This window comes from Vulpes vulpes, chromosome 12, assembly GCF_048418805.1.
Source record: "Vulpes vulpes isolate BD-2025 chromosome 12, VulVul3, whole genome shotgun sequence".
Classification (NCBI taxonomy): domain Eukaryota; kingdom Metazoa; phylum Chordata; class Mammalia; order Carnivora; family Canidae; genus Vulpes; species Vulpes vulpes.
In genome coordinates this window covers 6,830,279-6,843,436 of record NC_132791.1, presented here as the reverse complement: position 1 = coordinate 6,843,436, position 13,158 = coordinate 6,830,279, and the positions used below count along the sequence as shown (strand labels likewise).

The 13,158-nt window shown below is 41.0% G+C and overlaps 1 protein-coding gene across 2 annotated transcripts in view; it reads left to right on the top strand.

The window, feature by feature from the left end:
- The window catches only part of PRPF4 (pre-mRNA splicing tri-snRNP complex factor PRPF4), a 20,937-nt gene extending 7,779 nt beyond the window's left edge, over window positions 1-13,158 (top strand). The window contains exons 6-15 of one of the 2 annotated variants that reach the window (XM_072727640.1): window positions 852-931; window positions 1,100-1,193; window positions 1,879-1,973; window positions 3,118-3,176; window positions 3,609-3,732; window positions 5,325-5,414; window positions 8,799-8,921; window positions 9,032-9,139; window positions 9,230-9,348; window positions 9,864-13,158. In XM_072727640.1, coding sequence (XP_072583741.1) covers window positions 852-931; window positions 1,100-1,193; window positions 1,879-1,973; window positions 3,118-3,176; window positions 3,609-3,732; window positions 5,325-5,414; window positions 8,799-8,921; window positions 9,032-9,139; window positions 9,230-9,348; window positions 9,864-10,057 — 1,086 coding nt within the window. In that variant the 3' untranslated portion in view covers window positions 10,058-13,158. Of the gene's footprint in view, window positions 1-851; window positions 932-1,099; window positions 1,194-1,878; window positions 1,974-3,078; window positions 3,177-3,608; window positions 3,733-5,324; window positions 5,415-8,798; window positions 8,922-9,031; window positions 9,140-9,229; window positions 9,349-9,863 lie in introns of those variants that run through there. The other variant, XM_072727641.1, reaches the window with a different exon arrangement.

Genomic DNA, 13,158 nt, shown 5'->3' with positions numbered 1-13,158 from the left:
AATTTGGAGTTTAATTATACAAAGATGTGAAGTCAAGTTTTGTAACCTAAAAATATTTACTTATTAAAACTATATTAATACTTTCATAAACTATACAAAAAAGATAATGAGACAAACATGTGCATTTATAGAACTGCATGTCAGTCATGCCAGATCCCTGGGGAGGGAATTCCCAGCACGACCTCATCCGTCTGTGAAGGCACAGAGCAATCCTTGTTTGGGCATACACATTCAATTACTTGTCCAGTATGATCTGCACTCTACTTCTTGATGGTTTCCTTTTGTTATGAATGTGCATGTCCAGTTGTCTGCTTCTTAGAGCAGACATTTACCTTCCTCATCCACCAGCCATTGGAGGAGGACTAGGGCCAGGTAGATGATTAATTCGACCCATTCTTCTGGCAGGGTTTCCTGGTGGCCCTCTTCCATCATCATATCTGGAATCAGAGGAGTTTCCATAGCCTCTTCTCTTTTTCACATCTTGCTGAAGCAGAGTTTTAAAAAACAAAACCACGAACTCTGCTGTTCCCCAGAAGAAGTCTGTTATCAAAGATAATCTCCATGGGGACTGACTCCGGCTGTCCAACACTTGTCCGTTCGAGATGTAAACCATCTTTGCCCCCTCGGTCCCCGCTTCTCCAGAAGCCATCCTATAAGAGTTCATAAAAACACTATAGAAAGTACACATGCCAAAAAAAAAAAAAAAAATACACATGCCTGATTTCATCCTATTACCGAATCGATTCACCTTTTTTTTCCTGGGCAGTTACAATAGAGAATTGACAGCTATGAGAGGGGCAGGAATGCTTCAGACTTAACATTAACATTTCTGCTCTTAATTTCACTTTCAGTATCAGCAAACCTGGTATCATGAAGGACCAAACAGCCTGAAGGTTGCTAGACTATGGATTGCTAATTATTCACTGCCCAGGTAAAGAGAGCCTCTCAAAAGGAGAAAGCAGCATATTTTTTTTATGTTTTCTCTCAGGATCTGTTTTCTCAAGACTGCAGTTACATGAAATTGAGTGGTAGGGATACTCATATGGACCTTTTTTTTCCAGCCTGTTTGCTCCTGGTAATAGTGTGTCTGTGTCTACAGGGCAATGAAACGCCTGGAAGAGGCTCGTCTCCATAAAGAAATTCCTGAGACAACTAGGACCTCCCAGATGCAAGAGCTCCACAAATCTCTCCGGGTAAGATGTCCTCAGTGATTTCCAATATAGTAAGGGCTCTTAAATATTCAGTAGGTTTCCTACTTTGGCCTGCCTCTTGAAAGGTAAAGGCAACTGCTTACACTTGCTATTTGCAAGGAGCCATCAGTGAGTATGGTGGGAACCCACTATGCTTAGTACTCAGCGTACTCAGCAGAAGCCTTGGTTCTGCTTTTTAATTCTCTTTTAATATTTCAGAGCTGTACTCAGCTCTCTCCGTGGGTTTCTTGTGTATGTTGAGCTGACACAGAAGCTAGTGATACTACGAGTGTAAGACCACATGCTAGAATTCAAAATAAGCCTTAATTCCATCCATGAAAGTAAGTGTCTCTTAACAAAAGAAGCATAGGGACGCCTGGGTGGGTCAGCGGTTAAGCATCTGCCTTCAGCTCAGGGCATGATCCTGGGATCTGGGATCGAGCCCCACATCAGGCTCCTTGCAGGGTGCCTGCTTCTCTCTTTGCCTGTGTTTCTGCCTCGCTGTCTGTGTCTCTCATGAATAAATAAAATCTTAAAACAAGAGAAGTATAAAAGAATCTTGGGGGTGGTGGGCTAAAACCAGAAAGTTGGTTTTTTCTTGGTTGTGGGAAAGCCAAAAAAAACTCTGGGATTAGCCTATTAATGATTACTGTTTGTCTTTTTTTTTTTTTTTTTTTCTTTTTTTAAGTCTTTGAATAATTTCTGCAGTCAGATTGGGGATGATCGGCCTATCTCCTACTGCCACTTTAGTCCTAATTCCAAAATGCTGGCCACAGCTTGTTGGTAAGTCCCATTTAAGTGGAGGGCAGATTCAAGGAGGGAAAAAGTCAGTCATTTATATGTCATTGTCTCGCTTCTCATGCATGATCACACCAAACCAGAGATGCCAGTGCTCAGTTGTTATATTATACAAGATAGTCTATGCTTAGCCATCCTTTCTGTGCACAGGGGACTCCAGAGACCTATGACATGTCAGTCATGTTCTTGACACTAGCATCTTGGAACAGATACATAGGGAGTTTATTGATTGACCAGTTTCCATGCTTCAATATAGCTTTTCTTTTTTAGTTAGGTAACCCAGGCAGGATACTCGGGAAGCTTCAGTTTCCTTATCTGTAAAGTAGGCTGAGATGATGTTGTAGACCGTTTTACCTTAATAGAGCATGGTATGTGGTAGGGACTCAGTAAACATGAATTATTTTTCTTTGTTTTCTAGTTATTGCCACATATGCAGAAAACTCTTAGGATGTAATAACTTTGGGGTTTTTTGTTCCTATTTAGTTATTTTGGTGGGACATGCCCATTTAGTGAGAAGGGAAGCTTCCTAATGTTTGCAGAGGAACTACTTGACTAGGTAGAAATTGACACCAGTTCAGGAGAAAGCCAACAACCTCGCATCCCTCCATCTCTTCCTCTCTTAAAAATAGAAATAGTAAAAAAAAAAAAAAAAAAATAGAAATAGTCATTCCTACTATATTCTGTACTTCATATGTTTGCTATCAGGATCATTTGAGGTGTTAGGAAAGTAATTTGTTGGAAATTCTCTGAAATTAAGCGTCCTTAAAAAAAATATTAAGTATTTTGTTAGCAGCAAAATGCTATTCCTTTTTTAAGGAGATAGTATCGTTATTAATATTGTTGATAATGTAATGCATCCTACCTTCCCTTACCAATCAATCCAAACATTAAGGAGAATAGCAACTTGTACTAGATTAACTGTAGTCCTATAGAGGCTCTTGGCTGCATGAGACATGGATTAGCTTTCTTCTATGAACCATCGAACGAGAAGCCCACTAGTTTTCTCTTCCTGTGTGCCACTGTAAAATTTACTGGGGGCGAGAAAAGATTGTCCTTTAGGAATGTCACCAAGGTACCTTTTCCTTCCCAGACCAACCCTGGCTGAGATGCTTTCCTTTGTATTTGTTAGGAGTGGGCTTTGCAAGCTCTGGTCAGTTCCCGATTGCAATCTGCTTCACACCCTCCGAGGTGAGTTAGAATCTTGTTTAAATCTCACTTTTTCCCAATGTGAACCCTGTCAAACTGTAAAACTTTTAATACCCTACTTGACCCTTAGACCCAGTACACACAAGATTCATTCTTGACTTGAAATAACTTGGTTGGGTTCTCTCTGACCACAAGGCTGGAAGATGGTGACTTCATCCACAAACCACTTTTCTCTCATGTCTAGCCACACTGTGGCATTGTGCAATCTCTGAGCCAAAAAAAATAAAGGTTGTATGTGTTTTGTTTTTTTCAAATGTAATTTAAAATAGTTTTTTTTTTTTTAATAATTTAGTAGTCACTTCAAACCTTATTGGTCTACGTGTTCCCTAATATGTATTGTATTATGCATCGTAGTCTGTTTTCACACATAAAGTGGTGGGAACCCTTTAACATTGATATCTTATACCCCTTCAGGCCATAACACAAACGTAGGTGCAATTGTATTCCATCCAAAATCCACCGTGTCCTTGGACCAAAAAGATGTCAATCTGGCCTCTTGTGCTGCTGATGGTTCTGTGAAGCTTTGGAGCCTTGACAGGTGAACGTTACTGATCTGCTTATACTTCAGTCACTAAAGTAAATAGTTGCTCGATTGGTCCTTAGGACCTGAAAATCTGGCATCTAACCCCAGCAATGGTCTAAGAGTCCAGGGAACTTGGTGTGAATATAGAATGTGGGATTTCTTTCTTGACCGCTTCTCAGCGGAGGAGTTCGTGTCAGGTCTTTCATGTTTGTTAACTTTGGACCTAGATTTTTGCCTCCAACGTAGTGGCCATTGTTTTCCCAGTCCAGTTATTCTGGAAAAATCTATTTACACCTCCTCTGCAGTACACTGACTTGGAGAAATGCATTATTTGGTAGATTGACTAAAGATAATATTCTTGGCAGCACATTGGCTTCTAGCAAACGGCCGTAGGGGAGAGGACAGTGAAGGTCTGAGGCATTATTGCTAAGGAAGTGATGTCTCCTCCCACCAACATTCTCCTTTACCTAGGCTGTATTTTCCCATCACAATAGTCTGGGGTGTTTTTAATGTGTTTATGATTATTGTCTTCCAAGAAATTGTGAAAGCACTGTGTTGGCTAAAATCTGAATTCAGTTGCTTAGTTTTTCTTTGGGAAAGCACATGCAACTTTTCTGCCAGGTTTTTGTACAAAAGCTAATTAGTGTCTCTACTCTTTGCCAGACAGGGTCTTACCATGAGCACAGCGAGTTTTAATTGGCCTTGGTATCACTTAGCAATATTTGTTCCCCTAGGGCTTTGATTAGCTGTATGTATGCACATTGACAAAGTTCCCTTTTTAATTGCCCTCTTTAGGGTTCGTGTTTACTTCCTTTCATCACTGGTGTTTCAATTTTTTTTTTCTGTGGTTACTGGGGAGTAGAATTTAATGGCCACCAAAGGAAACTAAGCCTCTATTTAGGAGTTCCTTTTTTCCTGTGGATTCTACAACAAGCTAAAGTTTGAGAAAAATTTATCTGTAATTCACTCATACCAAAACTAGTTGATTTCTGTATCTTTACATATCCATCAAAATAAGTTTTTTTCCTGGAATCTCAGCACTCTTTTGGCATAAAGAGACTTTTGGTTGTCTGATTTATCTTTTACTTTCTCTAACACTAAATGATAATAGCGTTGAGCGTTGATTAACATATTGAATTGAGATATAGAAAGATAGTGTTTCTTGAAGTGCTATGGGCAGTTTTGCCGTGTGAGCACATGAAATACTCCCAAGTATTTTCAAGATTTTGGGAAATGACATAAAATGTTGTTATCTCTGTATTTCTTTTTTTTTTTTCAGGCCCTGCATTTTTTTTTTTTAAGATTAATTTATTCATGAGAGAGACAGAGAGTCAGAGGCATAGGCAGAGGGAGAAGCAGGCTCCCTTCAGAGATCCCGATGAGGGACTCAATCCTGGAATCTCGGGTCACTCTCTGAGCCAAAGGCAGATGCTCAACCACTGAGCCATCCAGGTGTCCCTAAGCCCTGCATTCTTAACAAAGAATGAGTTTACAGTTCAGCCTCTTAAATCATACAGAATGGGTGCATCTGTCACAACAGTTAATAAATTCAATGAATATTTATGACTGTGAAATAATTTACTTACATATATTTGATTCTTTTCCAGTGACGAGCCAGTGGCGGACATTGAAGGCCATACAGTGCGTGTGGCACGTGTAATGTGGCATCCATCAGGACGTTTCTTGGGCACCACCTGGTAAGACATCCTCTTATTGTTCTATCCATACAGGCCCATGGCATCTTGTTAATCCTTAGGACTAACTGCCAAGGAAATTTTAAGAACAGAGATCTTCAAGTAAGATTTTCTTGGACTTCAATAAATCAGAATCAGAAGAGAATATATTGTAAAGTTAGGACCAAGTGGATTTGCTTTTAAATTGCAGTTAATCTGAAATTTCATTTATTAATTGCCAGAAAACTAGAATTTTTAGTCTTTTTTGACCAGTACTAATGGTGTTTTGTAGGTTTTTTCCCCTCTCACACATTGTATTATAATCTCTCTGCTTATAAATTGGTCTCCGGGGCAGCCCCGGTGGCACAGCGGTTTAGCGCTGCCTGCAGCCTAGGGCGTGATCCTGGAGACCATGGGTCGAGTCCCATGTCAGGCTCTCTGCATGGAGCCTGCTTCTCCCTCTGCCTGTGTCTCTGCCTCTCTCTTTCTCTCTCTCTCTCTCTCTCTCTCTGTTTCTATGAATAAATAAATAAATTATCAAAAAATTTTTTAAAAAATTAAAAAAAATAAATTGGTCTCCCTTTCTGGGGTGCCTGGCTGGCTTAGCCAGTAGAGCATGCGACTCTAGATCTTGGGGCTATAAGTTCAAAACCCACATTGGATGTAGAGATTACTTAAAAATAAAAATCTCTAAAAAACATATCAAAAAACAAATCTGTCTTCCCCCCGTGCCCTTTTAAGATTTTATTTATTCAAGAGAGAGAAAGTAGGTGTAAGCAGACTTCATGCTGAGTGCAGAGCCGGATACAGGGCTTGATCGGGACCCTGAGAACTCTTTAATTAAAATGTAATTTACATGCAGTGGAATAGATTTATTTTCAGTATACAACTTCAAATGCATACGTTCATGTAACCCACATCCTTATCAATAGAATATTTCCATCACCCTTTAAAGTTCCCTCATGCTCCTTCCCTGTGGACACCTCCTTCCAAAACAGTCACTGATACGATTTCTATACTGTAAATTAATTGTTCATACTCTCTGAACGTGTCTGTGCCTAACTTCTTCTCAACATAATATTTTTAGGATTCATTTGGCGGGGGTTGGGGGGGGGGGCGCCTGGGTGGCTCAGCAGTTGAGCATCTGCCTTCAGCTCAGGGCATGATCCTGGAGTCCTGGGATCGAGTCCCACATTGGGCTCCCTGTGGGGAGTCTGCTCTGTCTCTGTGTGTCTCTCTCTGTTTCTTGTGAATAAATAAAATCTTAAAAAAAAAAAAAAAATGGAAAGGATTCATTTAGGGGCATCTGGGTGGCTCAGTCAGTTGAGCATCTGACTCCTCCTTTCAGCTCAGGTCATGGTCTCAGGGTTGTGAGATTGAACCCTGCATGGGGCTCTATGCTGGACATGGATGGAGCCTGCTGAGATTCTCTCTCGCTTTCTCTTTCCCCTTCTCTTAAAAAAAAAAAAAGTTACATTTATGTTTTTGCATGTCTCAGTAGTTCCTTCTTATTGCTGAGGACAATTTAGTTGAATGCCTCTGCCACAGTTTATTATCCATTCTCCTTTGATGGACATTAGGGCCATTTCCAGGTTTGGGTCAGTTAGAATAAAGCTACTGTGAGTATTTTTATATAATGCTTTTTGCAGACATGTTTTTCTTTACTTTCTCTTGAATAAATACCCAAGAATGCAATTGCTAGGTCATGAAGAAGATATAGGTTTAACTATTTTAAAACTCGCATCTGTTCTTTTCCAATTGGTTATAGATTTTACATTCCCAGAATTCTGATTGCTTCACATCCCTGCCAGCATTCGGTGGTGTCAGTTTTACCATTTTGCATATTCTGTCAATTGCGTGGTGAAATTTCAGTTTTAATTTTTATTACTCTTACAACTATTGGTATTGAGCATTTTATCATCTGCTATTGACCATTTCTTTTGTGCAGTCTCCAGGTGTTTTACCTATATTTTTTGATTGAGTTTTTTATTTTCACAAACATTCTATTAGTTTTTCGTTTATTTGAGGTGGGGTTTTTTTTTTTTTTTTTTTGGTGTTTTGTTTTAAGTTTTATTTATTTAATGGGCGCCTGGGTGGATCAGTCAGTTGAGCATCTGACTCTTGATTGCACCTCAGGTCCTGATCTCAGAGTTGTGAGATCAAGCCCCCTATTGGGCTTCATGCTCAGCACAGTCTGCTTAAGATTCTCTCCCCCCAGGGGATCCCTCGGTGGCTCAGCAGTCTGGTGCCTGCCTTCAGCCCAGGGAGTCCTGGGATCGAGTCCCACATCAGGCTCCCTGCATGGAGCTTGCTTCTCCCTCTGCCTGTATCTCTGCCTCTCTCTCTCTCTCTCTCTCTTTCATGAATAAATAAATAAATAAAATATTTTTTTAAAAAGATTCTCTCCCAGGGTTCCTGGGCAGCACAGTCATTTAGCGTCCAACTATTGGTTTTGGCTCAGGTCATGATCTCGGGGTTTTGGGATCGAGCCCTGCATCAGGCTCAGCGTGGAGTCTGCTTGAGTTTCTCATTTCATTTCCCTCTGCCCCTCCCACTTGTGTTCTCTCTCTAAAATAAATCTTTAAAGAAATTCTCTCGCTCACCACTCACACTCTTAAAAAAAATAAAACCTAAGCTTGTTTTATTAAGATTTTATTTATTTATTCATGAGAAACACAGAGGCAAAGAGACATGGGCAGAGGGAGAAGCAGGTGCCCTGCAAGGAGCTTGATGTAGGACTCAATCCCAGGACCCTGGGATCACAACCTGAGCCAAAGGCAGATGCTTAACCACTGAGCCACCTAGGTGTCCCAAAATCTAAATTTTATTTATTTAAGTAATCTCTACACCCACGTGAAGCTTGAACTGACAGCCCTATGATGAGTTGCATGCTTCACCAACTTAGCCAGCCAGTGCCCCTCTACCACCATTTATTGAAGAGATTTTATTTTCCCTATTGAAATTGCTCTAGTAGCCTCATCAAAATCATTTGACCAAAAATGTGTGGGTCTCTTTCTATGCTCTCTCATTTGTTGCATAGATGTATTTGTTTATGACTGATTTTTGTATCCCCAACATCCAATTTAAAGCCCAACAAATACTCAGTGAATGAAAAGAGTTAACAGTAGAATTGAAAAAGAAGGGAGGCTACAGTCTCTGCTGGGCCATTCTGGGTATTCTTAAAATCGCCCCTGAAGTAAATTTATGGAAGTCCATGGTTTCCCAGGTAGCACTCAAGACAGATAATGCCTAGTTGTTGAAGTATTTTTTTATGCCAGAAAAGGATTTCTTGTTAATATGGTTATATGAATAGTTTCAGAAGCATAATTTAAGCTATAAGCATTTATAGTACTTCACACATTGTAGGAACTGAATATCTGCTAATTATTAGTTTGATTTTTATTGTAGCTATGACCGCTCGTGGCGCTTATGGGATTTGGAGGCTCAAGAGGAGATCCTGCATCAGGAAGGCCACAGCATGGGTGTGTATGACATTGCCTTCCATCAAGATGGGTCTTTGGCTGGCACTGGGTAAGCCTTCTTCCACATACCCAGGGGCAGATCAATAGTTCACCTGTTACGTGTGCCTGCTTCCACGGAGAAATGGATTCAAAATGTTTGCTTATAAATTATTTTGTCAGGGGACTGGATGCATTTGGTCGTGTTTGGGACTTGCGCACAGGACGGTGTATCATGTTCCTAGAAGGTCACCTGAAAGAAATCTATGGAATAAATTTCTCCCCCAATGGGTAAGATCACCTAATCTCATGAGGAGCGGGAAGGGTTATTGGTCAGAATGTGTCTTTGTTTCTAACTTCGATATTACATCTGATCCATAGCTACCACATTGCAACTGGCAGTGGTGACAACACCTGCAAAGTGTGGGACCTTCGACAACGGCGTTGTGTCTATACCATCCCTGCCCATCAGAACTTAGTGACTGGTGTCAAGTTTGAGCGTAAGCTTTCCTCCTGTTTTGCCTAATCACAGGACAGACAGATTGCACTTCCGCGGAATGCATGCCAAGCTTTAGCTTAACTTAGAAGTGGAACAGGAGAGAATTTGGCCTTTATTGAAAAAGGAGCAAATTCTAAGTTCCTTTCCTCTACCATATTTTCAGACAAAGCTATGGCATAGCATGCTTGCTTTAGGAAGTAAAGAAGACTTCTATAATGCTTTGAGTCCTTTTTTTCCCTGAAAGTTGTAAGCACTGCATCCTTAATTTATTCTAAACAGATGGTCAGGGGAAGAGGCATAAGCCCTTAATATTGTTGTTTTTTCCCCTAAGTCTGCCTATAGTCCTTTTCTCCTGGAGGCCTTGTGGGAATGTAGATGAGAAGATTGGGCTTTTCCAAATGGGGAAATACCTGCTTTTTTGAAATCATATATTGTAGCAGATTTTTGTGCTTTTGTTTTCTTTGCTCTTTTGATACTTGAATTCCTTAAGCAGTTCCTCCTTCTTTTCTCTTAAAGCTATCCATGGGAATTTTCTGCTCACTGGTGCTTATGATAACACAGCCAAGATCTGGACCCACCCAGGCTGGTCCCCACTGAAGACTCTGGCTGGCCATGAAGGCAAAGTGATGGGCCTGGACATCTCTTCTGATGGGCAGCTCATAGCCACTTGCTCATATGACAGGACCTTCAAGCTCTGGATGGCTGAATAGGCAGGACCAGGGAAGAAGGACTCTAAGCTCAAGCTCTTTCTTAAGGGCCGTTTTTAAAAGAAAGGAATTGACCTGTTTAGTTCATCATGTTTTTGGCCAATTACCATGTATAGACCCTCAAAAGAATTGGATTTCCAGGTCAGCCTCCACTCCAGATAGACAGCCCAATCTCTGGGTGTTGATGAACTCCTTTCATAGTTGAAATTCTAATTCTCATCTTCAAGCCTTGCCACGGACTGTGTAGACATTGTTTTTTTATTAATCTTTTGTTTGAATGCCCTGTTGCCTCCTTCACAGCACTCAGGATTGTGACTGGCTACATCTTTAATTTTGAAACGTGGCTTTCCATTACATGGTACATGCTTCAGGACTCCATGTGACCCACAGAGCAAGGCAGCTGAACTGGGAGCTAGTCTGGGAGCCCTCATGGAAAGAGGCATTTCTCCCTACACACTGGTTAACCAATGCCTTGACAGAACCTTTCCTCTACCTTGAGAACGGGAGATGAAGAAGTAGACCACAGCTATGCTCAGGGTTTGCAGTAAAGAAGATTTTACCTCTTCCAGTTGAGTTTGCTTGGAATGCTGACTGCATCCGGAAGCTCAGAACTGAACATTTGCCCTGTCAGAAAAGGTCTTCCTTTTTGCTTTGAGGTTTGGCATCCTTTGTGTTACCCCGAAGCTGGACTGTTGTGTCAAGATGGCAATGAAATTTTTAAAAAGCAAAAAGGAAGTCTGTGTGTCACCTCCTTTGTGTGGGTGATTTAGGGGACGTACCTTTCATGGCGAGGTGACTGGGAAAATCCCAAAGGTGGTGTTCCTTGACATCGACTTTTTCTCTTTTTTTCTTTATTACACACTTGCTACAGAGTAAAATCCTATGATAAAAACTGTTCTTTAAAGACTTATTTTGTATAGCTGGACATTTTCTGAATCCAACCCATTGGTGCATGGGTTTTTTTGGGGGGGCGGGGGTTTGTTTTTTGGTTTGAGATACAACGAAGGATATCAAATAATAGCTTATTCCAGTTTCTCTCTTAGTAAGCACTCTGCTAATAGTTGTTTTTGTAGAGACTACTGCCTTCTGGGCCAGACTCCTAGCAAACTGGATCTGAACTCTGTAATTCGTACTCATTGGCCATGCAGCAGTCAGCTTATCCTCTCTCCACCCCAAGTATACAACTGCCGAACACAAAGACACAGTAAATTCTCACAAAAATATAAGAGTTTGGAAGAAGAAAGGATTGCATATGGAGCATTTGAGAAGGGCTTGTATGTTGACTTTTCCTTGAATGTTCAAAATAGTTTCTATTTGCTGTTCTGGAGAGATGGACAGTGGCTTTGTCTCACTCTGTCCTGCAAACTATGAATGTGAGAATATAGCTAAATAATCTGGTTTAATTTTGATTATAACCAAATAGTTGCATATTTTGAGTGCCTGTTAAGCTTCTCAATTATCGTTTCTACCCTCTGTTGGACATTTGGCACTTCACTATTGTTTAAGTATTAACGGGTTCTATTTCCTCCATCATTGGCTGTGAAAAATAATTTTTCTTTGGTACCTTTGTAACTAACAACAAACATTAGTGTATTAGCGTGCAATTTGGTTATAGTGTGTTAACAAAAGTTTTTAGTTTTTCAAGTTTAAGTTTTACTATTAGTTCCATTAAACTTTTTTGGGGGGGGAGGGGTTGTTCCAAGAGATTTAGAAGTAGCAATCAGATGAACACGTTTCATGTAAGCCTTTGGCAAAACAGTTCCCTTGGAGAATATACATTACTTCATTGTAAGGAGGCAGTCAGCTGAGGAGCATAAATTAGATGTAGCGTTTTGTACTCCTGGTGAGATAAATAGCAGAGCCACCACTTAAAAGAACACTTACTGCCTAGAAACTGCCAGGTATGTTCAGACACCTCGCTTAATCCTCCCAATCTTCTGAGTTAAGTGTTACTCCCTTTTTACCAACAAAAATCAAAGCTCAGAGAAGTAACATGCTCAGGGCTACCCTGTCAGTGGTAGAGCCTTGTCTTCTGCCTGTTAGCTTAGGAAGAGATTGCACAGGGCTTTACTGAGTGTGTTGGCAGCACTGGCTGGCAAAAGGAGCAGTCTGTACCAGCATGGCCTATTTGCCCTACAAAGCCTGAGCTAATTTTTAGCCCTCTATCTGGGATACCTTCCTTGTGATGAATCTTAGTTAACTTCATGCCACAGAGTCACAGGATGTCACTGCCTCTGTCTCCTGAAGGCACCTGTAGGGTTACTCAGCAGGAACTATTTGCACCTTGGATCCATGTTCTGTTGTGTGGAACTGTCTTTAAGTATTGCAGCGGGTCTTAGCATCCCTAAACGTAGGGAGTAGTGGAAGCCAGAAACAGAACCCACCCCCTTCATTGGAATATCAAAGATGCTTCCAGGCTCTTCTGCATGCCCCAAGGTTAGAATAGCTGAGTGTGAAATTATAAGATGACTGTTGAATATATCCTTCTCTGCCCCCCAAAACTCAAACCTCTATATTTTCCTTGTTTGGTGGGTGTATTAGCCACTCAAAGAGCTACTCCCAATTAGAATTTTACTAAACACCATTTCCTGGCTGCTGAGCTGGAACAAGACAGCTAAACCTGTGGAACCTCAGTTTCATCTGTGGATAGGGATGAAGCTTCCTTACTCTGAGCCGTAAGCGCTAGCGCAGAGGCAGGTGTTCCCTCCCGGGCTTCACCCAGCTCCTCTCCCTTTCCTGTGGCTCAGAGCACACGGGGAGATCATTGCCTGATTCACTTGCCACAATGTTAAGGAGCCAAGGACATGTAAAGAAATGAAGTCAGCGGGGAGAGGTTGAGTCCCAGCATTAGTGTAATTACCTTTGATGGCACAACTGGAGAGAGAGGTGTTGGTCCCCTGGTGGGACACGTAGGTGGCTTCCCACTTTTGTAATGGAGAATTTTCTTCATGTTGGTGCGTAACACCGCGTAGTCTTACTATGAAATACAGGTCTTGGCTATTTTGGAATATCCTGTACATCAAGATCCCTTAAGAATTTATAGAAGCCAGTTCCATTAAGCAGAAAATTTTATTTAGAGCAAATAAAACTGACTCAGTTTCTGA